The sequence below is a fragment of the Caretta caretta genome, chromosome 7, assembly GCF_965140235.1.
Source record: "Caretta caretta isolate rCarCar2 chromosome 7, rCarCar1.hap1, whole genome shotgun sequence".
In the NCBI taxonomy this organism is placed as follows: domain Eukaryota; kingdom Metazoa; phylum Chordata; order Testudines; family Cheloniidae; genus Caretta; species Caretta caretta.
In genome coordinates this window covers 24164603-24190072 of record NC_134212.1, presented here as the reverse complement: position 1 = coordinate 24190072, position 25470 = coordinate 24164603, and the positions used below count along the sequence as shown (strand labels likewise).

Sequence of the window (25470 nt, the reverse complement as noted above, 5' to 3'; positions counted from 1 at the left end):
CGTTAGCCAGACAGGAGCTGCCCCCCCAGATATAGAAGTTAAACTATGCCTGTGCTTCTCTGTGCTGTCCCTGCCTAGGGGTGGAGGTTTGAGGGACTCGCAGGCTTGCCCAGTGCCAGATGAGCAGGGATCCAACCCTCTCAGCATTCCTGCCTGGGTCTGTCACCCTCTAGGCCTCACACTGAGGTTCTTAGACTCCTTGCTGCCGGTCCACCGACTCTGGGGCTGCTAGCACGTGGAGGGCAGAGGCCTTCTGCCATAACCCCATTCCACAGAGACTGGGGGCCCTGCCTCTAGGGTGAAGCTGTGCCAGGCTACAGCAGAGCCTGCACGCAGACATGCTGGGCAGTATGGGCAGTATATGAACACCCTGAGCACTGGCTGGAAACTCACAGACCTGCATGGCTGGCTGCTGTGGCTCATCCCAAAATCCAGGGTCCCCAGTCCGTGGTGCGCTTTCTTCCCAGCACAGAGCACTGATGAAGCCTCTCTGATTCTCTAGGGAAATCCTGGCCTGCCTGGGAACCCTGGGCCTAGAGGAGCAGTCGGTGATCCAGGACCTCCTGGGCCCAGTGGACCTCCAGGGCTGTCAGGACCGGCCGGAGAGTTTGTCAAGGTGCGTTTCCCCCTCCCGCTTGGGAGGAGCTGTTCAGAGGCTCTGCCCCGGGCAGCTAGATTGAGGCACATCGTGCCCCCTCCCCTGTGCATGCATACAAACAGCCTCTTCCACAACACCATGCGCCCGCACGGCAGCCCCCATGCAACCCCTCTACAGCTCCTTCCATGCATGCAGGCCCTGCCATGCCCTGCCTCCCCGGGCATACAGCTCCCACCCCACCCCATGCATACAGCAGCCTGCCCCAGCACCTTCCACACAGCCATGCCCTGCCCGTGGTAAGCTCGCCTGGCCTGGGGTGGGCTGAGGTTTCAGGTTGGGGTATGCACCAAGAAGCCTGAACTGCAGAAGAAGCTCCGGCAGCAGCGGGGCTGGGGAAAGGTGGTGGGGCAGGCACTCAGCTTAGCATCGGAGGCACATGGCAGGCTGAGGAAGCAGTACGGTTAGGGCAGCTGCGGTGGCACGGAATCCTTGCACCCCTGCCCCGGGCACCCAGAGCAGCCACCCGCCTGGCTGCTTCTTCCCCTTCCTGGCTGCTGCTCTTATGCAACAGCTAGTGGGTCCTGTCCTGGAAGGGAAACAACCCTTCTCTGTCCCCTAAATGATGTGGGTCTGCCCAGCTGTCCTTTCCCCACCCAGCTCGGCTCCAGCCCCTGCCTCCAGGCATTCCCTCTCCCCAGGATGCTCCATCTCACACCCTCCCTGGCTACAGGGGTGGAAACACATCCGCCCCCACAATGAAAATTAGCCACCATTGCCGCCCTGATTCTGCTGCCTCCTGCTGTATGTGCATCGTCATCCCACCACGTGTGCACACTGTGTGTCCCTGTGGATCTCTCACCCGTGCACACGTGGCTCCACCGTGGTCCCTGGCCAGGTGTGTACACACAAGCCAGATATTCTGAGGCTGCTCCTGGTGAGTGGGTATCATGCTGAGCTTATCTTTGCTTGTGGTTTCCCTGCCAGGTGCCCTGGGCTGTGAATGCACCAAGCCCACTGAGCATTGCGTTCCCAGGGCCACCCAGGGGCCACTAGGTTGCCAGGTGCAGGAATCCCTCCCTTTAACCCTGTGTATTTCCTCTTGCAGGGGGCGAAAGGCGAGCGAGGGGAGCGGGTAAGTGACCTTCCTCCTTCCCTGGCTCTTCCCCTGAGTGCTGCGCTCTGGCCTGGGGGAGGCTGACAGGCTGTGATGCTCAGCAGCACTTGCCCCTTCATGCCAGCTGGTGGGGTCCCGCAATGCTGTGACAGGGCAGCAGCGGGCTCTGCTCTCTGCATTGTGGAGCTGGCCTGTGGAGAGCTGGCCTGCGGGAGCTGCAGCCAGTTAGCCACAGGGCTGAGCCAAGACACGCTCCCCTGGGTGGAGGGGCTGTGTTTGGGTGCAGAGCCAGCTCGTGGGGCCGTCAGGGCATAGCTGGGTGAGAGGGGTAGTAGGAGTGTGACGTGATATCTGAGCTCCCTGCGTTTGTCTCTCTAGGGCCCCCCAGGGCTGATTGATGGGGTACCTCCTGGAGGAGAGCCAGGCACCCCGGTGAGTACCTCCCCATGCCACGCCAGGGCTGGGAGTGGAGATGCATGGGTGAGCGAGGTGGGTGGGGATGGGGTGAGGGTGACTCTGTTGGTGGTGTGTGGTGGGGGGAAGTGGGGTAAGGAGGACTAGGGGGGGATATGAGTTAGGGAAGACACAGAATAAGGCTCCATAGAAAGGGAAATCCCCTTTGCTAGATGTGGGCAGTGTTAATCTTGTGCTGAGGCTGGTTTCCCATGAACACCATGTCACTCAGGGCTGGTCTCCACGCTGCTCAGGTTGGTCTCAGCTCTTTCTTTCTCTCTCGTTCCTCAGGGCTTGCCTGGCGATCCTGGGCCACGGGGACCTCCTGGGCCCCCAGGACAGAAAGGAGACAAGGTAAGAGGAGTGGCTGTGGTGAGAGGCAGGGGTCCAGGCTGTGCTAGTACAGGATCTGCTGCCATCCCTCACCCCCTAGTCCGCTGTGGGATTGTGCTCTGGTCTCCCTTCTGCACAAAGGCACTTGATGCCATGACCAGGGCGATGCACACATGGTAGGAGACTGCTGTGGCTTGTAGTGACCTCGTTTCCCTGGATCCCACCCTGCTAACCTGGAGGAGCAAGGGAGCCATCCTCGCTGGCTCCTGTCCCCTCAAGTTCCCTGAGATATGATGCCTTTGTCTTTTCTGGACACTTCCTTTGCTCTTTGTCCCTAGGGTGATGGGGAAGAAGGCTTTCCAGGGCCGCCGGGTCGCCCAGGGGACCCAGGAGATCGGGTGAGTCCCCTAAGAGGAGGTAAGCCATGCCCTGGTGGAATGAACCCAGCTGGCATGGAGCACCTGTGGAGCCTCGAACAGCAGGCCCCCTGAGTGGGGAACAGCGAACCGCTCTAGGGCTACGTGGTCAGAGCTGGGAAAGGCCTATTAGACCCGTGAGTCCATGCCCCAAGCAGGGCAGGGGAGAGCCTCTAAATCAGAGACTGCATGAGGCCCAGTGGGCCAGCGCTCCGCTGGCTGTCTCCCTAGAGCCAGCCCTGCCTCTCCTCAGCTGGATGGCATCTTGGCAAGCCCTGCCCCAGGGGTGGAGGAGCTCATGTACTCGGCTGGCTGCTCTTACACCAGTCCGATGGCAGTCCTAAAAGCCTCCTCAGCCAGGAGCCTCCCCATTCTCAGCTCTGGTAAAGCAGCCTTCCAGCTGGGGTGTGCACAGAGCAGGCGCAGTGCTGGGGGACTCCTCACGCCCTGGCTCAGACCGTCGGCAACAGGGCCTGAACAGGGGCAGGAAATAGTCATGTCACAGGTATCCTGAGGAAGTCGGAGGCTAAGCCTGCAGGAGTGGGGGAGTGGGTCCTGGATTCCAACCTCCTCAGCCACTGACCCACCGGGCTGCCCCCTAGACAACCCAGCTCACGCCTCGCTCCGATCAAGCGGGGAGATAGGTCCAGGCGCCCCTGAAAACACACCTCAGCAGGTTTTGCCAGGGACTCCCTGGTGGAGAGATGTAACATTCTTGCTTCGCTTTCCTAGGGCCCGAGAGGACCTCCAGGTGAACAAGGAAGCAAGGTGGGTGCTGGAAGGCTGGTTCAGGTGGAGACGGGGAGTTGGGATTCATGGGTGGTGTATCCAGTTCTGCCAGTCCTGTGCTCTGTGACCTTGGGACGGCCCCTTCTCCTCCCTTCTGCACCTGTTTCCCCCTCTAAACGGAGGGGATGCTGTCTGTGTCCCTGGGGCCATGGGGATAACATGCCTGGAGATCCCAGAAGGAGGTGCTGAGTGTGAATTGTTATTACTCAGGTGGCCTGCCCGCTGTACATGGTCACTGCCCTGTAACAAGGATGCCTGTCTGAGCCTTTCCCCCTGAACTCTCTGGGGAAGCTGGATGTGATGGGGCACTGCTCCCAGGCCCTGCTCTTTGGTGCATGGGCTCCTGGCCAGAAACCCTCTGCCTGTGATGGCCCAGGGACAGTCCGAGACAGAGCACTGCAGCCTCAAGTGGGGAAAGTCAGCGGCAGCCAACGAGCTGCTGAGGCCACGAGCCTCTTGTGTGTTCCTGTGCCGGGGAGTGAAGGCAGGGCCACGCAGGTGGGGAGTTGCTACAGTCCACTCTGCTCATGGGGTCCCCCCAGGAGGCATCTGCTGGCTGCTCGCCCAGTGGTTCCTGCCTCTTGGAAACTCTGCAGGATGAAATAGGCCGAAGACCTCTGCTGCCCCTGGGGCTCCTCCCACCTAGGTCCCATCGCCGGGCGTGGTCCTTGTACCCTCCAACACTGATGCACTTATCTCTTCTGTAACAGGGAGACCGTGGGCAGCCGGGAGAGCTTGGAGAAGCAGGGGAGAAGGTGAGAGTTTGCTGGAGCACAGGGTTCCGCTGTGGGGATCAGGGGTATCGGGCAGTGCCTCACCTGTGCCCTTGGGACAGTGCTGTTGAGTCACGACATCCCGTCCAATCAAGAGGAGAGTTTGGGACCAAGCAGGTGACCTACGGGAGCAGGTACCACACTCAGGGCTCCTGAGCTGAGGCTGAGTGCTGTTGCTCCCACCTCCCGAGAGTGCTCCCTTTGCACAGGGAACAGGGGTCTGCAGTTTACACTCCTGGGGCTTTCTGGCCCCCTGCCTGTTACTGCTGCTCCAAGCCAAAGCTCTGCCCCAGAAGTGATGGAGAAAACCGGAGCCCTGAACGGGAGAGGCTGGGATTTCCCTGTGACCATCCCTGTCTGCCAACAGCCTCCCCAGTGACAGACTGGCTCACAGTCTGCAGGTGCGCTAGAGACGTGGACAAACTGGATGTGGATTGCTGGGCCCTGGGATGGGCAGGACTGTGCTCTGTGCTATGGCCATGTACCCCTGCAGAAGACTCTCTAGAAGATGGATGTTCTGCCCTAGTCTGTTTCAACCAGGTCTCCAAAGAGGGTGCCCTTTGGCTCCTAGGGCGCTGCTTCAGAGAGCAGGGTTATCCGAGGGGCCCCAGCGAGTATGTGCCTGGCTGAAATGTCCTTTCTCTTTCCATTTCCTCTGCAGGGCGATCGCGGACTCCCTGGGCCGGAAGGGACAAAGGTAGGTTCGCTCTGGGTTAACCTTTCACAGCCAAGGGCCTGCGATAGCTGGGGGTGGGTAGTAGGCAGGACAGCTTTTGCCAGAGAAGCTGGGTCAGCCCCGTCCATGGCCCTGGCTCATTCTGTTCAGCTTTGTGGCCCCCTCTGATCAGCACATGAGGGACAGCAGCTGGTTGGGGAGAGTGGCTCTTCTATTGTGCCAATGCAGCGGGTCAGTGCGCTTGCTCTCTGTGCTTCCGTCAGGATGCTGGAAGCTTCTGTACAACCAAAAGGGTTCCCTTCCCCCAAACCCACCCATGTCCTGCAGTTCAGGAGAGCAGGAGCGCTGGCCAGAGGCTTAGATCAAGCAGTGCTGTGTGATCCCAGCCGGGGAATGGTTGGGGGAGGAGCAGAGAACTGGGTGAGGTGGGGAGGCTGAGCAAGGGGTGTGCTCTGGGTGCAGGTTGGCTCCTGCTGGGCTGTGGGGGTGTGATGGTCCTTCCTCACTTCTACATGCCAAGTGTGCACAGAGCCTGTCCTGCTTCCACTCACACCTTCTATCCTGTTTCAGGGGGAGCCGGGAGCCCCAGGCCGCCTGGGCCCAGAAGGCAGAGAGGTGAGTGTGGGGAACCCCGCCTAGCCCAGGTGGAACATGGCAGTGCCAGCCCCACACTGTCACAGAGCCTGGGCAGGAATGCGCCTGTGCTGAGATGTGTCTGCTGCAGCGCCCCCTGCTGATCTGGCACTGTGTTTTTTCTCCCCTACCCCTCCGCTGAGCTTGACAGGCCCAGGGGATGGGTGGAGGGGACAGAGAAGGAGCAGAAATGACTGTTGGAACCTCCTGTAACTGCCCTGCTGAGGCCTTGGCTTAGTACACTGAGTCACTGGGAGAGTTCGGCGATCAGGGATCCTCCCTCCAGCTCCTAAGCAATGGGCCCCAGCACAAATTGGGCTGGAGTCCCATCCATGGTTCTTGGTCAGTCTGGCTCTGGCCTGGGGCGTGAGTCTCTGGGGCGGCTGGCATTCCCTGCATGGATAGACGAGGGTACCGCCAGTTCTCTCATGGGCTTCTCTTGTCTCTCTAATCTCTGGAACAGGGATTGCCAGGACCGTCCGGCCCGCGAGGGGAAAAGGTAGGGACCCTTTGACAAGGCCTGTATCCTGCCTGCTTGCTGGGCCCCTTAGCCAGCTCTTGGGGTGAGCAGAGCATTTGTGGGGCATCCATGAAGTGAGAGATGACAGTGCCCGCCCCTGAGCTGCACTGATTTTTTTCCCCCCATGCCCCCAACATTGCTTCTAATGCGGAGAGTTCTCTTCCTCTGCGTGTCTTCTCTGGGCCTGCACATCTTGAGTGTTGCCTTCGTCAATGTCCCTCCCACAGATCTGGGCCTCAGGGGCCAGGAATCCTGGGTCTAAGTGCAGAAATACTCAGAGTGTCCTTAATGCAACAGACAAGGAGTCAGCTGCCACACTGCTGCTCCTTTGCATTCATCACTGGCATTTGGTGGGTGCCTGGAGGCTAAATGAGGAGTGGAGGAGGAGTCCAGGTAGGAAGGAAAGGGCTCTAGGTCTTGGGGGAGAGAAGTGCTGGGAATCCCCCTTGATATGCAAGACTGGTGGACAGGGCTGTTGGATCTTGGAGAAGCTCTTAGAAGAAATAATGTTCCCCAGGTGGCTCTTTCTAGAGAGGAGGTGTCTCCCCTGTGCTGGGATTGCCCTGCAGAGGGAGGTGGCATTGCGTGCAGTCCGCTTGGCTTATCGCATCAATACCAGCCTGTCTTCTCCAGCCAGAGGAGCTGGTAGGGCAGAAAGCAGATGTCCTCCCTGTGTGACTTGTGCCATCTGTGCTCACTGGGCACAGAGAATGGGACCACTGATGCTCTGTCACTCAGCTGGGGCAACAGCACTCTCCTGGCTGTTGTCACTGTCTGGGTCTCTGGCACTAGCCCCAGTGCCCTTGGGCGTGGGTTCCCAGCGCTGCAGGGGAAGGGGAATCCTTGCGCTCTTTGGATCTGGGTGTTTAAAGTCTGTGGTGTGGGGCAATAGGGAAAACAATACCGCAACCCTCCAGTCTGGCACCAAGCCCCTCGGGAATCTCCTTGTCAATAAGTAACGCCCAAGGAATGGCAGCTGGGTCCCTGGCTGTCCGATGGGGACCTTGGCCTGCAGCGCTCAGCCAGGTGCAGAGGGCTGGTGAGTGAGCCATGCTGGCAGATAAGCTGAAGGGCCATGGCTTTCAAAGGAAATCCAACTAATCCCGAGAGACCCTCGGCACGCGGGGCTCTCTGATGGCTTCCTCACACTCCCAGGACAGGGTGGGCTGCTGCCCCTCGGGAAGGCTCTGCCCCCTGGGCAGGGTGGCTGACCCGTGGCCTTTGTCATTCTTTCCCTTAGGGGGATCAAGGTGCTCCTGGGGAACCTGGAAAGCCGGTAAGTGGCCTCCTCTCTGCCAGGCAGAAACTGCATTCCTGAGGGCCAGGAAGGGTGTTACTGGGCTCCCAGCACGTAGGGTGGATACTGACCCTCAAAGGGGCAGGAGAGGCACCACGGGACCGCGTTGCTGGGACAATGGCCCCCAGCATTGGTGCTTGTGGGAAGGTCGGTGCAGAGATAACTCACTTCAGGGAGTGGGGCGTTGCCTACTGGGTCCTACTGCACCCAGCAGTTGAGGTTCTTCCTCTGTACCCCACCACCCTTCTCCTGAGTGCTGACCTCAGCCAGGGGATGGGCAGAAGGCTGCTTCTGTGGATACCTGGCCAAGGGGAAGTGCTCCCCCTGGTGGCTGTGAGAGGTAGCAATTCCCATGAAGGGCAGGCAGGGCTCTCTCCGTGTGTCCTTGCCAGCAGGGAGCGGTGCACAGGTTTCAGCAGTTTCTCTCCTTGTGTTTCTCCTCCAGGCTTCCAGTGTCTCTGGGGTCAAAGGAGAGAAGGTAACTGAAAATGATCCTGTCCCCAGAAGTGGGGCGCTGGTGTGGGAGGGGCCTCTCTTAGTTCTTTTGCAAATGTACAGTGTGTAAGATGCACTCCCAGCTGGCACTGTGTGTTAGGGCAGGGCAGAGTGCAGCCATGGGGCTTGGGCCTGTGGCATGGTGGTGGCTGATGTGACCCAGGAAGGGGGCAGTTACCCAGCAGGGCTGGCGAGCTCAACTACATGTTGATTCTGCTCCGTGGGCCAGGGTTTCTGGTTAGGATGGGTGTTTAAAGTCTGTGGTGTGGGGCAATAGGGAATAGTGGTTAGGATGGCACATTCCCACAGTGACCAGGAGATGCTCCCAAAGGTCGAGGGGAGAGGCCAGCCTCTGTGTAGTAGCTTAGGGTTGGTCTGTTATCAGCTCAGTGCCTTGTTACTCAGGTCAGCCTTGGGTGAGAGAACACACCTCCTTTAGGCTGCCATATTCCTGCCCTGTGTTCCCCTCTTCACCCACTCTGTTCTATGTCTCTCTTTTTCCCACTGCCTTGCCTTTCCTGCAGCAACTCTCAGGACCTGAGGGTGTCACTCCTACTCCCATCCCCTTCTGTCTGCTCAAATCATCAGCAGTGAAAAAGTTAGAGTTGACACTCACGTGAGGTCATTGGGCTTGAGAGTTGCTGCTCCAGTCAGATCGGCAGGGGTGTTCACCCACTGGGTCATCGCAGCAGGCTCTCTGCAGACGTGGGCAGCCATCGCTGCAGTGGCTGTGCTCAGCTCATGACTGGAAGGCTCTCTGCAGCTGGGAGGGCTGGAAACTTATTTCTTGTAATGAAAGCTGAGGCCAGGCAGGCTGGAGCCCCCATGCTCAGGGGCAGAGGGGGCTTTGGCTTCTCTGGGGGCAGTGTGGGAACTTTACCTGCACAGAGGCAGCTTTGACGCTGCTCTCTCCAGTATCCCAGACACATTCCTTCCACCCCCTCCCCTCCCCCCCGCCACTCCCGGCTCCAAGTCACTTGTGGTCAGTCCAGCCGGCTCCTTTTAGTGTCATCCTATCCTGAGCCCCGCCTGCCCCCGTTGCCCTGGGAAGCAGGTGAGCAGCTCTGTCTCGCCTGTGGGGGGAGGGTCAGTGTTGGGGTCCAGAGGGGATCAGCTCTGTGTGGCTGATGGTGCTGTTTCCTCTGTTCCAGGGTGACAGAGGCCCTGCAGGAGCAGAGGGGGCCCCAGGTCCCAGGGGAGACGCAGGAGATAAAGGAGCCCGCGTGAGTATCATTTAGGCCGTCAGCACAGCCAGGAGCTCTGGCGGAGGCAGGTAGCTCAGCGGAGGCCCAGGGGATAAAGCCATCTCTCCTGTCCCCTCTGAGACCCGGGCTCAGGGCCAACTCGCTGAAGTGAGTCTGGGGCTCAGTTCCCCACTTAGTGGGCAGAAGCCCAAGTCCCGCAGCCAGCAGCCTGCTCAGGATGGGCAGGGATGCTGCTGGGAGTAGACCAGAGTAGCTCTTGGCGCTGGAGAGGGTGATCGCTCTGGGACAGGGGGGTACAGCTCTCGTAGCTGGGTAGGAAAGAGGGTCTCTGCCACCAATGCTGCATCCCGCAAGGTGGCCCCTCAGTGCGCCGTGGCTTAGAGGCTCTTCAGGGGTGAGTCTGAAATCTGGGCCTGTGCTTGGGGCTCCCCAACATGCCTGTGTAGCTCCGTGCTCTGGGAGCTGGAATCCATCTCTCCCTGAGGGCAGGCCAGGCTACACCATCCTCTCTGGGTGTAACATCGCTGGGGGGACGCAGAGAGAACCACAGCTTGGCCAGGTGAGGAGCCTGGAAAGGGCTTGTCCTGCCTGCCTTGCTCTGACCTGCTTTTCTTTTTGTTTCAGGGCCCCCCTGGATTCAGTGTCCCTGGCCCACCTGGCCCCAAAGGAGAACAGGGCGACAGGGTGAGTCTTGCCTGCCTGCCTTGTGGCTGGCATCCCACAGCTGGCTGTGCCCTGCATCCTGGGCCAGGTGCCATCAGGGCCATGGGGCTATGCTCCCACTCGTCTCTGTCCCTGGGATTATGTCTGACTCAGAGCTCTCTGTGAGGAGGGAGTTGCTTGGTCTCTATCCTTCGGGCCAGGGTTGCTGGGGTGGCATCGATCAGCCCAGGGCTGTGCCCCTCTCTCCCTCAAAATGGTGGGTAAAGGGCTAGAGAGCCACTGGTAAATATGAAAGTGGCTGGTGTAAGAACAGGTGGGAGCCCATCTCTGCACAGGTGTGGGGCCCTGGCTCACCTGCACTCTGGGTGGGGGAGGGATTTGGGGACTTGCACCCCCACCAGCCATGTGCAAGAAGGGCTCTATGGAAAGGCCCAGGAGCAGTCCCCAAGGCCCCGCGAGTTCTGCTCCATGTCCCACAGCCTCCCCTGAGACCACATCCAGTGGGGGCGGCACAGACCCTGCAGGTAGCCAGGTCACCAATAACAACCTCTCTCTTTCCGGACAACCAGGGGATTGTCGGCCTCACTGGCAAGAGTGGCCCAAAGGTAATGGCTCTGTGGGGTGATGGGGGGTGCAGGGAGGGCTCCTCTGCCTGGCTGCCCTGAGAACTGCGTTGTGTGTGTGCACTGGGCTCCTCTCCGCAGGTGCTGTCCTATGGGAGGAGGGGTTCCTTACTTCTTGCCCCATTTGCATGGATGCTGTGTTGTGGGGGGGGCTCGCCCTGCCCTGCCCTGCCCTGCATGTGTGGGGGTTGTGATGTGTGAGGGGGAGGGAAGGTGCCTCTGGGCATTCACTGTTTATGTGGCGGGGGGGCTCACTGGTTACTGTGGGGTGTGTTGGTGGGCTCCTCTTGTTCTACACTGTTCACATGGGTGCTGTGGGTTGGGGCTCTCTTAGCTGGGTGCTGGGTTGTAGCCAACTGGCTGTACATTGACTCAGCCTCTCCTCTCTCTCTGCTGTGATTTTTCTCTTGTCCAGGGTGACCCAGGGGAACCCGGTGAGAAGGGGGAGCTGGGGAGACCAGGAGCTCCAGGGCAGATGGGCCTGCGAGGGAAGGAGGTAATGTAGAGGTGCTCTGGATGAGGAGGGCATGACCTGGGTGCATTCCAGGGTGCCCATGAGCAGGCAGATGGGGCTCTTGGGTCTACAGTTCTGACTGTTGCCTCAGACAGTTCCTGCTGGTGGAGAGCCTGTTTCTGGCCACAGTGATTATACAACATGGTGGAGTTTCCATGGAGACCCTGTGCCAGATTGTCATGACAACATCAACAGGCTATTTTTAACAGGGGATCCAAGAGGTATTTGAGGGGGCTGTGTGCAGTGGAGGTGTATCCGGTGGAGGTTCGTTTGAGGGGCTGGTGCGGGTGGGGTTATGTGGAGGCATATGCCTGGGGAGGAGGCTGTGTGGCGTGGAGGAGTGTGCCGAGTGGAGGAGTGTTCGGAGTGATGGTGGGGGCTGTGTGGAGGGGAGGAGTGGTCCTGGCGGTGTATCGAGGGGAGGAGTGTTCCTGGGGATGTAGCGAGTAGAGATGTGTTCAGGGTGATGGCAGGGGCTGTGTGGAGTGGAGGCATGTTCCAGGGAGACGGGGGCTTGTGCATGTGGAGGTATTTAGGGTGCTGGGTTTGCACACAGGGTGCACTGAGTGGGTGACTCTGTTTTGTTGGTCAGGGAAGATTACTGGTAACTCTTTTTTTCTCTTGTGTGTGCTGCAGGGTGAACGTGGTGAGAAGGGTGATGAGGGGACCCTGGTAAGTGATCAGTCTGTCGCTTTGTGGCAATGCCCCTCCCCTGCTTGGCCACACTTGGCTTTTCCCATCATTCTCTTACTTCCCTCTCTTTCCCTCTCAGGGAGAGCCGGGTCAGCCTGGCAAACCTGGAGACCGGGGCCCACGGGTAAGTGAGGGGGCTGTGAGGGGTGTATCCCGTGGGGTGGCGGGGAGGAAGAGATCATGGGAGGCCTGCATGTGGGCTCCCCAAGGGGCCAGGGTTGCTGGGACTGAGTGGGGACATGAGGATGGACAAAATGCTGCCCCTCCATGGGACTCCATGCTGTCGTGCTCCCCGAGCTCATGTGAGTGGGGAGCTGCAGAAAGGGCCCAGCTGAGCCCTGTGTGCTGCCTGAGGGCGAGACAACAGCCGAGATACTGACTGGGGTGAACTCCAGAAGGCGCAGCCTGGGGGAATGATGTTACAGTAGAGTTTGTCCCCGCCCGGGCTGCTGGGTACCCTCCACTCTTGGGGAGCCTGGTGAATTCCAGCCTCTGTAGGGGCAGCAGCACCATTGCTGCGTGTCCCATGGACCTCTTGGAGGGGCCTCTGCCTGGCCCCTGCTCCTTAACTGCTCAGACCTGAGTGCCCCTGCTCCTCCCCAGCCCTGTTCCTTGGGTCTGGGCTCCCCAGCCTCTCACTCCAGCGTGGGGGTCACCATAGTGCTCTGGACCTGCTGCCTCACCTGCTGTCTCTCCACCAGGGCCTACCAGGAAACCGTGGCCTCCCCGGGGAGAAGGGTGACCAGGGAGACCCAGGCGATGATGGCAGAAATGTAAGTTCCCAACTTGCAGCCCACCTCCTCCTTCCCCAGCAGCCGGCTGCCTGACTCTCCCCTCCCCTCACTGTGTCCCTTCTCTCCTTGCAGGGCAGTCCTGGAGTACCAGGGGCCAAGGGCGACCGCGGGGAACCGGTGAGTAGCTGCACCCCCTTCTGCCATGCTTGGAATGAAGCATTTAGTGCTCAGCCTGGGGGTTCTCCACCCCCACACAGACCCTTCTCCTTGGGGCACTGCAGTAGGGTGAGGCTAGGGCTGCCAGTGTCACACCTAGAGGGCTGCAAACAGGGCACAGGAGCACCACCATGACCCACACACAATGGAAATCCAGGCATGTAGGGGGATCACCATCCTCTGAGAGGAGCCACTGCAGGCTCAGGGTGTCCATTGCATGCTCCGTGCACACACCCCTGCTCCTGTTGCACGCTCACCCCACAAAGACGCAGGCTTACTTGTACACTTACTGATTTGCCCTGGCCCGTGTGGTGCTGCCCGGGCCTGCGCGTGTCCTCCCTCATGCTCGCCCAGACCCTGCACAAGTATCCCAAGCTCAGACGATGGCACCTGGGTTTGATGATCTTTCCCTTCCAGGTCTCTGGTTTGGAGCCAGCCCAGGCTAGCAGTGCTGGCAGCTAAGTTGATGTGCTAAGCCTGATGTCTCGCCCAGTCTCTAATGGGCAGTCTCAGCAGAGTACCCAAAGGCTAGCTGGTCCCCAGAGATGGGCCAGGTGAGGGCAAGGGGGCAGCGTGGAGAAGCTTGCACCAGTTGCCACCCCTTCGCAGCTGGTCCTGGCCATGAGAACCCGCCAGTGCAGCTTCTTGATTCAGGGCAAGATGTGAAGCTTGGGCTCCATTCAGGCTCCATGCTGGGTGGGGGCTCCCAAAGCTCTTGTTTAGCTCTTGTATGTCTAAGGTGGTTTGGAGCCCTGCAGAGCTTTCCCACTGCCCCCACAGGGTGCTGCTGTGTCTTGGGCTGTCTGTGAAGATGTCCTGGAGGCCTCCATTAATGCTGGGCTCTCTCTTCTTCTCTGCAGGGGCTGCCTGGACCCCCAGGACGAATAGTAAGCTCAGCATTTCTTTGTCCCTGCCCTGGTTGTGTTGGGTTTGTGCCCTGGGCCCCATAGCATGTGACCCCTCTCTCTTCCCCACAGGTCGATTCAGGAGCTGTAGGAGGAATTGGAGAGAGAGGCGAGAAGGTAACGCTGCTACTGTCTCCTGAGGACTGCCGTAGGATGAGCGCGGTGGAGCTGCCCTCTCTCTGCAGGAGTGGGACAGCTCAGCTGAGGGCCCCAGGCCTGAGGCTGGGCTGTAGCCTAGCACTCTGTGTGTTCTGGTACCACTCAGGACTCTGCAGTATGGACCACACCTGCCCTGCAGAGAGACTGTCCTGGAGTGGAACTGTTCCCTCCCTGCCTGGCAGGGGCATGGCTCACTTGGGCTTAGGCTCTGGGGGTGCACCTGGAGGAGGATACAGGACAATCTAGTTCCAGGGGAGTGACAGAGCTGGTCCACCTGCCTGAAAACACTGAACGTCAGTGGTCCTGTGTCTAATCTGTTCTGATTGGCTGTTTCCATTTCAGGGGGAGCCAGGGGACCCTGGAGAGGACGGGATGAAGGGTCCGAAGGGCGAGGCCGGGGTACCTGGCCTGCCTGGAGAGAGGGTAGGTGCTAGTGCCTGGGAGTATCTGTCTCAGGAGGTGCCGCTTGGAACTGAAATGCCCTTGGATTGAAAGTCTCTGCAAGCCGAGCTCTAAGGAAGGGACGGGGGGTGTGGCAGAGGGAGCTGGGGGTCTGGGTGTAGCTCCTGGGAGCACAGAATAAGGGCGGCTGTCTCGCTGGGAAGGGATGCCCATGTGGGGGATGGGGGAATGCCTGCCAGGGGAGCAGTGAGCGTGGGGAGGCTGCATTGGGAGGGGGGGTGTATTGCAGGGGTTGGGGAGTCTGTAGCGCTGGGTTTGCGGCATAGGTGCACATAAGAAGGGAGCATGCTGGGGGCTGGTACCTCTGGGGAGCGTGTGCATGTGGGGAGAGCCTGCACAGAGAACTGGGTCATCTCTCAGGTATTCATGTAGTGAGGGGCAGGGTGATGAATATATGGGGGAAAGTGGGCCCCAGACATCTCCTCCTGACACTCCTGAAGCGTAACCATCTCCTTCCTCTTGCAGGGGATTGAAGGCCCCAGAGGCCCCCCTGGAGCTCGGGTGAGTCCCTGTTCCCTTTCCTCTCTGCTGCTCTGGAGGGATGCGGCACTTTCTGCTCCCCACCCAGGTGCTGGGGAGCTTTGGCTGGCTCTGCCCCTCACCTTGTGATCAGCTGTGTTCTCTTCTGTTTCGTACCCTTCAGGGTGACCCTGGAGACCGAGGCCAATCAGGAGACAAGGTAAGAGCCTCACTTCCACGAGACATGCCAGGTCTGCCTGGGCCCAGCATGGGGTGGGTGGGAGGGTGGAGCTGGGGTGTGTTGGAGGGGCCCCATTGGGCCGTACCATGTCTATAAGTGGAGCTCTCACCAGGACCCGCAACCGGCAGGGCCTCTTTGCCTTGTTCGTGGGGAAGGAGGGATATATCCCTGCTGCTTGGCCTGTGCTCGCAGTCCCGGGTGAGGGGTGCAGAGTGCAGCATGCCCATCTGCAGGGGGCAGGGAGGGGGCATCCAGCTTGAGGGCCGAAGGGTTGGCCTGCAGCACTGTTGCTGGAGGGTCCTTACTTCCACTGCATCCAGTGCTGCACCATCTGTTCTCCCGGCTAATGCTGCTGCCTGCCCCTGTCCCACTGGTGGACTCTTGGGGGAGGTCGGAACAGGGGCGCCTCGGGGCAAAGCTGTCACTGCCTGGTTCTCTTTCAGGGAGACAGAGGCCCTCCGGGGCTGGATGGCCGGAACGGGTTGGATGGCAAACCTGGGCAAATGGGCCCCGCGGGGCAAAGGGTAAGTGTGGCCTCGCTGGGGGGTCCCATCCTTCTTGCGTGAGGCTGCCCCTCAGAGGGACCTAGGAGAGGCTCTGCTCCCTGCAAGGAGAGCCACTAACCGGAGTATCGGTGTATCGCCAGGTCCCACTAACCATGTAACATGCCCCCAGCAGCGTGACCTGCCCCCTGATAGCGTTGCCACATGACAGCAGCTTGTGCAGGTGCCCAGGAGACCCCTTGCCCAGGCTCCAGGACCCCCGCTGTAGCTGAAGGAGCTGCCTCAATATTGAGGGTTGTGGTAGGAAGGCAGGAGAAGGCATTGCCTAGCAGGGCCATGTGGGGCTCTCCGCATACAGGCTGACAGCTGCCCCAGCCGTGCCAGCGCACCCTGGAGTAACACCCCCAGGGTGGGAGGGAAGTGCAGTCTCTAGGGTGACCCACCCAATCCTTGGCCTCTCTGCTGAGATGCCAATGACGGCACCAGTTAGTGCCAGCTGTGACGGTGGCTCAGTAGAGCAGGCACCTGTCCTTGAGGACCTAGATGGAGACTATCAGCTCGTTCACTTCAGCCACAGAGCCCATGGAGCCTGAGCTGGATTTGAGTCGGTGCCTAGAGGGAGGGTCTATGTCGCTGAGCCATGTGGTGCTCTGTGCTCATTTGTGTCTGTGCCCCCTGAGTGCCTGCTGCTGGGCTAGCTCAGGGGTGCTGCTGGGTTTCCCTGGGTGGCTGCTGCTCCCTTCCAGTGAGTCTAGGGGCCCTATTAGCAGAGGTGCCTGTGTGGTGGTGACCTCTCCTGCTTTCATGCCGTGAAATGAGCCAGGCCTCTCTGGAGCCCCCCGGCAATACCCTGACAGGCCTGAGCCCAGCCCCAATGATCATGGCCATGTTCTGTTGTTTTTCTAGGGTGACCCAGGCAAGCAGGGTGATCCTGGCCGAGATGTAAGTATGGAGCTCCTGATTCTGAGGGGTGGTGGGTCACACAAGGCAGGGGGCTTCCCCGCTTTCCCTGGGGCACCCCGAAGTCTCATGCACGAGGCCAGTATCTGAATAACACTGCAGCAATGGGCCCAGGAGTCACCAGAGCAAAGCACTGGTTCAGCTAGCTCTGTGCCCCACCTCCCTGTCACAGGGGTCCATCCATTCCAGTATCCTTCCTCTGACCAGCAACTGATGCTTTACCCTGTGGGCCCAAGGCCTGGAGCTGTGTGTTGAAATCCTGAGCATGGTGGAGCTGTCCCGGGGGCCATCTGACCCTGCAGAGTCCCTGGCCCGAGGGCACTGCTTACCCCTACAATCACCAGTCCTCCTCTCCCTTTGTTGCTGAGCTGCTGCCCCTCGTGTCTGCCTGTGACCCAGCTGGGATCTGCATCTCACCTGATCTTTTATTGTTGCAGGGGCTGCCAGGCCTACGAGGGGAGCAAGGTGCCCCAGGAGCCATCGGCCCCCCGGGACCACCAGGCTTGGCTGTAAGTAGTTTGGTTGACTGTTGTGGGCCATCCCTGCTGGCTGTTCCCTGCATCTCCTCTGGTGTCGCCCTGCACTGGCAGGGCCCCAGATAACCCACCACCTGCCTTGCCTCCCTACCAGGGGCTTCCTTATGAGGTCACTTCTGTTCTCCAGCAGCCTCTCATCCATGGTCTCCACTCACCCTTATGCACCTGACCTGAGGGGTTTGACCCTGCCCCACACCATGTCCCACATGCTCTGGGAGGCCTGTTCCCAGGACTCATGCTGCCCCGTTGGCCCATCATTTTGCCCTGAGCAGCCTGACCCAAGTCTGATGTGAGGCCTGCTTGGGCCTGGGGCTGCTTGCCCAGAACTTTCTGATCTCTCAGGAGGGTTTAGGGCAGCCTTAGCTCCTGGCAGCCCTTAGCTCCCAGCGGCCCCGTTTGGCTGGCTGCTCTGCCAGCTCAGCCCATGCTATTACCCTGGGTCTGGCTCTCTCCAGTCAGCTGTCATGCCCCAGCTAATCACTCTCTGGGCAGGGTCACAGCGAAGGCAGGTATCCTGACCCAGCCTCCCCCAGGAGCTGCTGCCCTGTGGTATGACAGCATTGGACTCCAGCCACACTGCGGGTCAGGGTGAGCCCAGAGGGGGCCTGCAGAGGAGCCTGCTGCCGTCTCAGGCACGGGGAAGGCCCCTCACTCTCCTAACAGCCTGTGCTTCCTTCCAGGGCAAACCCGGAGACGATGGCAAACCCGGCCTGAATGGGAAGAACGTGAGTAAAGGAGCCAGCCTCTGCTGGAGAAGGGCAGCTCCTGGCTGTGGTGGGCAGGGTCTCTAGGCCTGACATGCAAGGACCTGCCCAGGCGAGAGGGAGCTGTGCTGGCAATGGTGTGGGGACAGAGGAAGAGACTGCTGCCTGTAAAGCTATAGCGTCCTTGAGACTGTACTGAACGCAGGCAGAGGGCTCCTTATCAGACGCTGGTGCTGCTGCACCCCCCGCCCCCGACAGACCAAATATTGGCAACCCCTGTAACAGATCCTCAGCTTGCCAGGACCTTCCACTGATGGGTTGTCAAAGGGGCATAACAAAGGGCTTCCCAAGCCCAGAGTGTGGGTTCTCCCCAACCCTCCTATGTGGGGCACCCAGTGTGCAATGGGTAACCACCAGGGCCAGAGTCTGCCATCTCCCTGCTGCCCGCCATTCCTCAGCTCCACTAGCCCTGAGGGAGCCTGGCTCATCTGAGGACTGTATGGCAGATGTCAGGAGGGCTGGGGGACCCAAGGGGATGTATTGTGCTCCCCAGTGTGGAGGTGACAGTCTGATCTGGGCTCTCTCCCCACACCTGCCCAGGGCCCAGTCCCCTAGTGTGCAGGGCCTGTGTGGAACAGGGCTTTGACTAATGGTTTCTATCCTCCTAGGGAGAAGATGGGACTCCAGGAGAAGATGGGAGGAAGGTAATGAGCTCAAGGGCCCCTCTCCCCTGGACTAGCCAGCCCCCTTTGCTAGGCAGGCCTGCGAGCAGCCTAGCAGGTGGGGTTCCCCTGGGTGACAGACTCTCCTGCTGCTCCATTGTCACTGCCAGGCACCTCTCACCATGCATTTCCTCCTGGTGCCAACATGCAGCTCCGGGTTGCTCCAGCTTTGCTTACCCAGCAGGAGGGGTGGGTGAGGTCAGGCCTGATGTTACTTCCTCCCCACTAAGTAGCAGTCTCAGACCTTGCTGGCTACAGGAGAGGGGCCATTGGGAAGACAGACCCAGGCTCTGGGCGAGGGTTCCTGCCTCAGTGGGGGCAGGGCAGGCGGACGCAGTGGCTGGGCCCTACCTGAGTCCCTTTGACTGTCTCATTTGGAAATGGAATGAGGCTGTAAGGTAGCCATTTTCTCTTGGCTTTTCCTGATTAGGGGGACAAAGGAGAAGCTGGAGCCCCTGGCAGAGACGTAAGTACCTATGATTTTCCTCCGGCTCCTTTCCTCCACCTGCCCTGGATTTACCTCAGTCACAAATTGCCCCCCAACCTAGGGGCTTGGCGCAGGGTCTGTCTGTGTTTGGTGGCTCCACATGTAACTCTTCCATGTTCTGCCTACACAGTCAGTTAGGCCCTTCTCTCTGCTCCGATAATCCATCACACTGGGGGCTGCACCGTCTGGATGGTGCCAGTGGCAGAGACCCCATCTAGCAAACCTGGGGGCAACTCTGATGGGTCTCCCCAGCTTGCTGCCCATTGGCAGGCAGGGGTGGTCGGTAGTGATCCAGTGCATCAGGACCTTTACCCACCGGCAGGGGAGGGGAGTGCAGGCGGTGTCCTCAGGCCTCCCCCCACCACACACTGTATGAAGGGAGCTGCGCCTTCTGGCCTATGCTCCCCGGCTTATAGAGGCTTGGGTTTAGATGGCAGGCTCTGCTGAGCTGGAAAGGGCAGAGGGGGCTCCAGCTCTGGCTAATGAGATACTGATGGGTGGGAGTGGATCAGGGTGGGACTGGGGCCTCAGTGACTCCATTGCTTACAGGCCCTAGTTGTTTCTTGGGCTCCTTTTTTGGCACCTCCATTAAAGCGTCGCTAAAAGAGGCTGGCCTGCTCCCAGTTGGTGCCCCCACCCACAGCAAGTGGTGATAGTGCCAAGGGGAGGTACATGCCTTCTGCTGGCACCCCAGGTTGCTGGCACTCTTTGACAGTGACGGGCCTTTCAGCAGGCATCTGGCTGCAGTAGCCCTCCCAGCTGGGAGGGGGTGAGGGTAAGGAGGAATGTGGGGTGATGGCCAGGGGGAACAGCACCAGATGGTGATGCGTCTGTTCTTCTTTGGCAGGGTCAAGAAGGCCCCAAGGGCGAGCGAGGAGACCGTGGGGCACCAGGCCCCTTGGGACCCCCTGGTGTCCCCGGTGTACCTGGGCAGGTTGGACCCCCAGGCCAGGTGTGTAACCTCCAGAATAATACTCCTAATACCAGCTGCTTGGCATGGCTTGCTGTGCCCATTGTCATTTGGGAATGGAGCCCCATAGCCTGCATGGGAACTGGGGGTGGGGAGAGCACTAGCTGGGGGAGTGGAGAGACAGAGGAGAGAAGAGGAGACTGGCCCAAAATCACACTGAGCTCAGAGCCTAGGACTCCTGTCTCCCAGACCCTGCTCTAGCCACTAGATGATATGCCCATGGCTGAGCTTGGAGTACAGACCTGGCCAAGTCCAGAGATGCCAGGGTCTGGACAGCAGAGTAATGGCTCATTGTGCCATGGCATGGATACCCTGGATCCCTCTCTGATTCCTTGGGGAAATCCTGTTCCTCTCCAGCTGCAGCTACAAGCTCCTTCCAGCCATGCAGGACCACTTGGGATTGGACTGCTGACCTGCCTCAGGGGGCAGACCCCGGGGCAGGGAAAGTACCCCAGCTTGAGTGGGCTCCTTCTCCCAGTCTCAGTGCTCACAGACACCCCAAGCTGCATGGCCTCCTCTCCCCAGCCCTGGGAGTGCCTGCGGACCCCACCCATTGGTAGTGAAGCTGCTCTCTCCCGCTACTTGCAGGTCCACGGTCTGCTCACATTTCTTCTATTCCTTCCAGGGTGCTCCAGGCCTCGCCGGGGTGGCTGGACAAAAGGTGAGTGTTTTCCCAGCCCCCATCAGGCCACTGGAAAACGAACAGAGCAGAACAGCCTCTCCTGGCAGACCCCACTTGGAGAGGGGCTGGCTTGCTGTGCCAGAGCACAGACTTCTGGGCCCTCAAGGGTTAATCCTGTGAGTTCCCTGAGCCCCTTTCCCACTGTGTCCAGCTGGTGGGTGTGGCTTTGTGTCCTCCTGTGAGCTGTCTTCTTTGGAGGAGCTGGGGGCTAGGAGGGACTAAGGTGCTTCCTGGGGGGCCTGCGTGGAGAGCAGTGGGGCCCAGGTGTGAATGGTAAGGGAGCTCTGCCCACATTCTCTGGGGTGCCATAGGCTTTGCAATAGGCCAGTGGGGGTTCCCAGCATGTCTGGCCCAGACTTGGTTCCAGGTGGAAGTTCTCTGAGGCTGCAGAGCCCATGTGCTGGGCTAGCTGGGGGTGGAGCACTGGTTCGTGTGTTCACCCACCTGTCTGGGGAGGGAACTTGGGTATCTGCCCTTCCTCCAGCACCTTGGCACTGTTCCTCCCCAGGGCCCTCCCCGAGCTGTATCACTTCAGCCTAGGCCTAAGCGGGGGCTCTTCCAGAGGAGGCGGGGCTGAACTCTTTCTCTGGGGTTTTACTCTCCCATCGCAGGGCTGGAGGGGATCCTGACTCCTCTTGTTCTGTTTCAGGGCGACCGAGGAGAGGCTGGATCCAAAGGAGAACAGGTGAATACCCAGCACTGCCTGGGGTGATCCACCAGCGCTGAGTCCTCCCCTCCCCACAGTGCAATGTCCTTTGGGGTGTGTGCGGGGGAACCCAGAGCTTGGTCAGCCCCTCTGTATCCCCTCTGAATGCAGCTCTGGGACTCTGGAGCAGCTCCATCAGCTGAGATAAATAGACCCTTGCCAGTCACTGCCACTTGAGAGCAGGAAGAACAGGGTGATTATAGGCCTGTTGAGTCCACCCCTGCAGCAGAACACTGCCCTGCAGTGTTCATTCTCATTGCCAAGGGAGCCTTCTCCTAGCCCCGGTGGCTGTGAAGAAATGCTTGGGAGTGTGACCCGAGCATAGCCGATGCAGCAATGCCAGCCTGAAAGAACTCTGCCCCACTCATCTCGATCCTGTGTTTAACTCTGGAACTTAATGAGGTCAATTTAATAGCAACATAGTATCTCTTTCCCTGCTGATCATTTTAGCAGCAAAATCTGTCTGAAGCTCTTGCTATTTCACAATTCCAAACCACCTCCTACGGTGCTAACCGCCTCAGCTGTCCCAATCTCCAACTTCCCCGACGGCTTTGCTTAGGTGGTTCTGCGTTAATACAAATGCCTGCAGCCCAGTGAAAATGGGGGCAGTGTAAAATGGACTTTGATATCCAAATAGCTAACCCAACGTGCTGTGGGCTCCCACGTGTCCCTGGGGTAGAAGTCACTACTGCGTCTTCCCTCTAGCTGATGGGCTAATCCAGTCCCCTGGGTAGTTCAGGCAAGCACTCACTTTCTGAGTGTGACACTGCTGGAGAATTAGCAGACTCTGGTTGCAGCAGGTATGAAGGGTATGCAAGGTATGAAGAATTAATGCAAGTGATTGCGTATTTTACGGGGCCTGTGTAAGACCTGCAGTACCAGGGAGAGTGCGGTAGTGACCTGTGAACGGCGTCATCGCACTAACTGATGGGTGAGATCTCAGGCCTGTCCTCCCGGATGGGGAGGATTCTCTCTCCCCCGCATTCACTAGGTCAGCCCCCCAACTCCTGCTGCTTCCTTCCCTGGGGTTTCTATGTGACACGTGGCCAGGTGGTCAGTGAGCAGAACTGTTCTAATCTGGTGTCATTCTGCTTCTTCTCATGGTGACTAGGGCAGACCCGGGGATCCTGGACAGCGTGGTGAGCCTGGGACGGTCTCGGTAAGTCACTGTGTGGGGCCAGTCCCTTCCATCTCAGAGTGGGGAAGCTACTTACACCCGCAAAATAACCTGGGCATCTGCTGGTGCAACCAGTTCAGCCCTGGCAGATGTGGGGAGGGTTAAGGCCCTGGGGTCTCACAGCTGGCAGTGTTGGGGGTTGGGGTTATGCCTCAGCAACCCTGTCTGGGGGCTGCCCCTCTTTTTGTTCTCATTGTCTTTCCCTTGCTGTTCGTAGAACGTTGAACGTGCTCTGGAAGCCTATGGGATTAAGGTAGGAAGCAAAGCAACAGCCAGCTCTGCTCACAGGGCATCTGTAAAGGGGAAGTGAAAACACGGGACTTGGGGTGGGGACACTGTCCCTGGCCATTAAGAAACCAGCAGGAGGGAGGCCTGAGCCTGGTCAGGGTGGGTGAGGAACAAGGGGAGACTGAGATATAGGGAGATGCCAGAGCCCTGGCCAATAGGCTCATGGGTGGAGGAGACCAGGGCCTGGTGAGTGCACAACCGAGAGAGAAGCCAGAGCCATCGAGCATGTGGTGTGGGGAAGGTTGGGATACTGGCTGGTGCACCTGGGGAGGGGAGAGGGAGTGAAAGCCTAGGGTCCCCAGCCACTGGGCCATGGTGTAGTGGTGGGGAAGGCCAGGGGCTCTGGCCGGCATCTGCCTGGTATCCCAGCAGTTCTGCTGGTGGCAGGCTTTTGGCAGTGGTAGGCCATGGCTGCAGGGTGTTATGATGGTATCGTTCCCATGTGTGCCAGGGGGAGAAGTTATCCGAGTGTGAAGGTCAGACCTACCATTCTCTGTCCCTGCCACTGATCTTCCCCCAACAAATCATGGGATCCCAGCATGTTTGTCTGTATTCATTGGGGACCCTGTTCTTGTGCAGTGGTGGGATCGAGAAGCACTTGCTCAGGGCTGTATGGACTGTCCCGGTTGTCCCTCTGTCAGGGGGCGCAGAGCCTGGATAGATTATCCCTCTCCCAACCCACGGTCTGGGACTTCCCTCCGTTGCCCTCTGTTGTGATTACCGCGCTCTGTCTCTCTCAGATTGCCTCGCTCAGAGAGATCACTGGAGCCTATGACGGGAGCACCGATCCATTCCTGCCCTACCCTGACCGCCGGAGAGGCCAAAAAGGCGACAGGGGAGACTCAGGGGAGAGGGGACCTCCAGGCAAAGAGGTAAGGTGGAGCAACCAACAGAGGTTTGGGGCAGGTACAGAGGGTAGGTGGTGAGTTCCTCTGGAGCCTCTCTGCTGCCCCTTGTGGGTGAGGGATCCTTCAGCCAGCACCCAGAGAAATAAAACACTGCCCTTCTTAGGGGTTGCTCTATACCTGGTCCCAATGGGCCCCACTTCAGGCCTGGGTTAAATCAAGCCTCTCTGAGTCCCTCGGTGGACAGGGCCAAGCAAACAGCTCCTCAGGTTCCTTCTTTCCTCGGGAGAGGAGACATGTTGAGTCCCTAGCCCCTTCTCCTCAGGACTCTCACACACATGGCTTTGGAGTCCCCTGTCTCCTGGGGAAGATTGGGGGGAGGGGGGCGGGAAATCCCGATGGCTCCCTGGTTCTCTCTGCCTCAGAGCTCAGAGATACAATGAATCTCAGCAACATCTCCTCTGGGGAGCTGCCTCCCTCACTGGGGCTTTCCAGTTCCAGCCACTTCATAGATCTGCTTCAGGCTGCTTCTAGGCCCTGCTGGTTAACCCTTGTCTCCCCATGCACAGTCCTGCCATCACACTCCATTAGAAAGTGCAGCCCTAGCCTGTTGGTGCTGCCCAAGACTGAGCGAGACTTTCCTGCCTCCTGTGCCCAGTGCTCCACTGGCAGCCAGCCTGGACTTAGCCTCTTGCTGGCTAGAGACTGAACTCCCCGCTGGCCCCAAAGGGCTCCCTCCAAGCCAGGGCTGAAACCCATTGACGGGGCAACACATGAAGGAAGCCTGTCTACACTAGCAGCACTCCATCTCCAATGCTGTCCATCCATTCTCAGACCATGAGCTTCCCCATCATTTCATCTCACCTGCTGGCGCCAGTCCTCGGACTAGCTGAGTTGTGGTGTGTTTCTTTCAGGGTGTGATGGGCTTTCCTGGAGAGAGAGGGCCCAAGGGCGACAAAGGAGACCAAGGCCCTGCTGGCCCTCAAGGTCCCATGGGACGTGCCATCGGAGAGCGAGGTCCAGAGGGGCCACCTGGCCAGGCAGGGGAGCCTGGCAAGCCTGGAATCCCAGGGGTGCCGGGCCGGGCCGGGGAGCTTGGAGAGGCTGGCAGGCCTGGCGAGAAGGTGAGTGAGACGTGGGAAAGAGGGAACAAGAATTGGAAGGTCAGTGGTGGCCAGCTATGCAGCTGGCCCAGTGCGTGAAGCTGCTAGGGGATGGAACAGGGATGGAGGGGGCTTCCCTCCCTACCCCTCTCCTCTGAAACCCAAGGATGTGGCGACACCTGCCTGCCATGGCTGTTCTCTCAGGCTCAACTGGTGCCTCTGTGGGTGGGAGCAGCCCAGGGATTTAGGAGCCTTTTTGAGGAGGTTGTGCAGGGGGAAAGGATCCTAAGATCCTTGAGAGGACTCTGCTGCACAGTGACCAGACTATTGGTTTCCAGGTGAGGACCTCAGCTGCTTGAGGGCCCCTAGTCCTGTCTCAGGCTCCCGGTGAGACTGCTCTGAAAGGTGTCAGCTGGGGCCCTCCTGTGGCATTTACTGACCCTTGCTGGGGAGGGGAGGAGGGAGCAGAACCGAACTCCTGAGACAGCACTGCTGACCTGGCCCCACCTTTGCTTTGCAGGGCGATCGGGGCGAGAAGGGCGGTCGGGGAGAGCCGGTGAGTGAGGCCTGGACCCACCAGGCACGCAGCCTGCTGCACTTTTCCATATCATGCACTCTCCACAGCTGGAAAACATGCCATGATCTGTATCTCTGTGGGATCAGAGGCAGCTGTTACTGCCCGTGCCTGCACGTGCATGCAAGATTGCCAGTAGGGGAAACTGACCCTCTGACTTAGGGGGCTCAGGATTATTCCATTGGGGTACAGAGGCCATCGGTTGCATGTAGTCTGTGGCCATGGGGCTAGATTCCAAAGAC

The 25470-nt window shown here is 59.4% G+C and overlaps 1 protein-coding gene across 5 annotated transcripts in view; it reads left to right on the top strand.

The window, feature by feature from the left end:
• The window catches only part of COL7A1 (collagen type VII alpha 1 chain), a 132839-nt gene that overhangs the window by 65046 nt on the left and 42323 nt on the right, over positions 1-25470 (top strand). For all 5 annotated transcript variants that reach the window (XM_075130311.1, XM_048857965.2, XM_048857964.2 and 2 more), the window contains exons 39-77: positions 503-616; positions 1704-1730; positions 2091-2144; positions 2457-2519; positions 2837-2896; positions 3647-3682; positions 4414-4458; positions 5138-5173; positions 5723-5767; positions 6249-6284; positions 7546-7581; positions 8048-8080; positions 9249-9320; positions 9927-9986; positions 10535-10570; positions 11004-11084; positions 11739-11774; positions 11875-11919; positions 12497-12568; positions 12662-12706; positions 13606-13632; positions 13723-13767; positions 14152-14232; positions 14737-14772; positions 14915-14950; positions 15415-15495; positions 16381-16416; positions 16872-16943; positions 17651-17695; positions 18343-18378; positions 18827-18862; positions 19731-19835; positions 20479-20514; positions 21185-21220; positions 22353-22400; positions 22636-22671; positions 23447-23578; positions 24466-24675; positions 25175-25210. In XM_075130311.1, the coding sequence (XP_074986412.1) occupies positions 503-616; positions 1704-1730; positions 2091-2144; positions 2457-2519; positions 2837-2896; positions 3647-3682; positions 4414-4458; positions 5138-5173; positions 5723-5767; positions 6249-6284; positions 7546-7581; positions 8048-8080; positions 9249-9320; positions 9927-9986; positions 10535-10570; positions 11004-11084; positions 11739-11774; positions 11875-11919; positions 12497-12568; positions 12662-12706; positions 13606-13632; positions 13723-13767; positions 14152-14232; positions 14737-14772; positions 14915-14950; positions 15415-15495; positions 16381-16416; positions 16872-16943; positions 17651-17695; positions 18343-18378; positions 18827-18862; positions 19731-19835; positions 20479-20514; positions 21185-21220; positions 22353-22400; positions 22636-22671; positions 23447-23578; positions 24466-24675; positions 25175-25210 (2202 nt within the window). The remainder of the gene's footprint in view (positions 1-502; positions 617-1703; positions 1731-2090; positions 2145-2456; positions 2520-2836; positions 2897-3646; positions 3683-4413; positions 4459-5137; positions 5174-5722; positions 5768-6248; positions 6285-7545; positions 7582-8047; positions 8081-9248; positions 9321-9926; positions 9987-10534; positions 10571-11003; positions 11085-11738; positions 11775-11874; positions 11920-12496; positions 12569-12661; positions 12707-13605; positions 13633-13722; positions 13768-14151; positions 14233-14736; positions 14773-14914; positions 14951-15414; positions 15496-16380; positions 16417-16871; positions 16944-17650; positions 17696-18342; positions 18379-18826; positions 18863-19730; positions 19836-20478; positions 20515-21184; positions 21221-22352; positions 22401-22635; positions 22672-23446; positions 23579-24465; positions 24676-25174; positions 25211-25470) is intronic.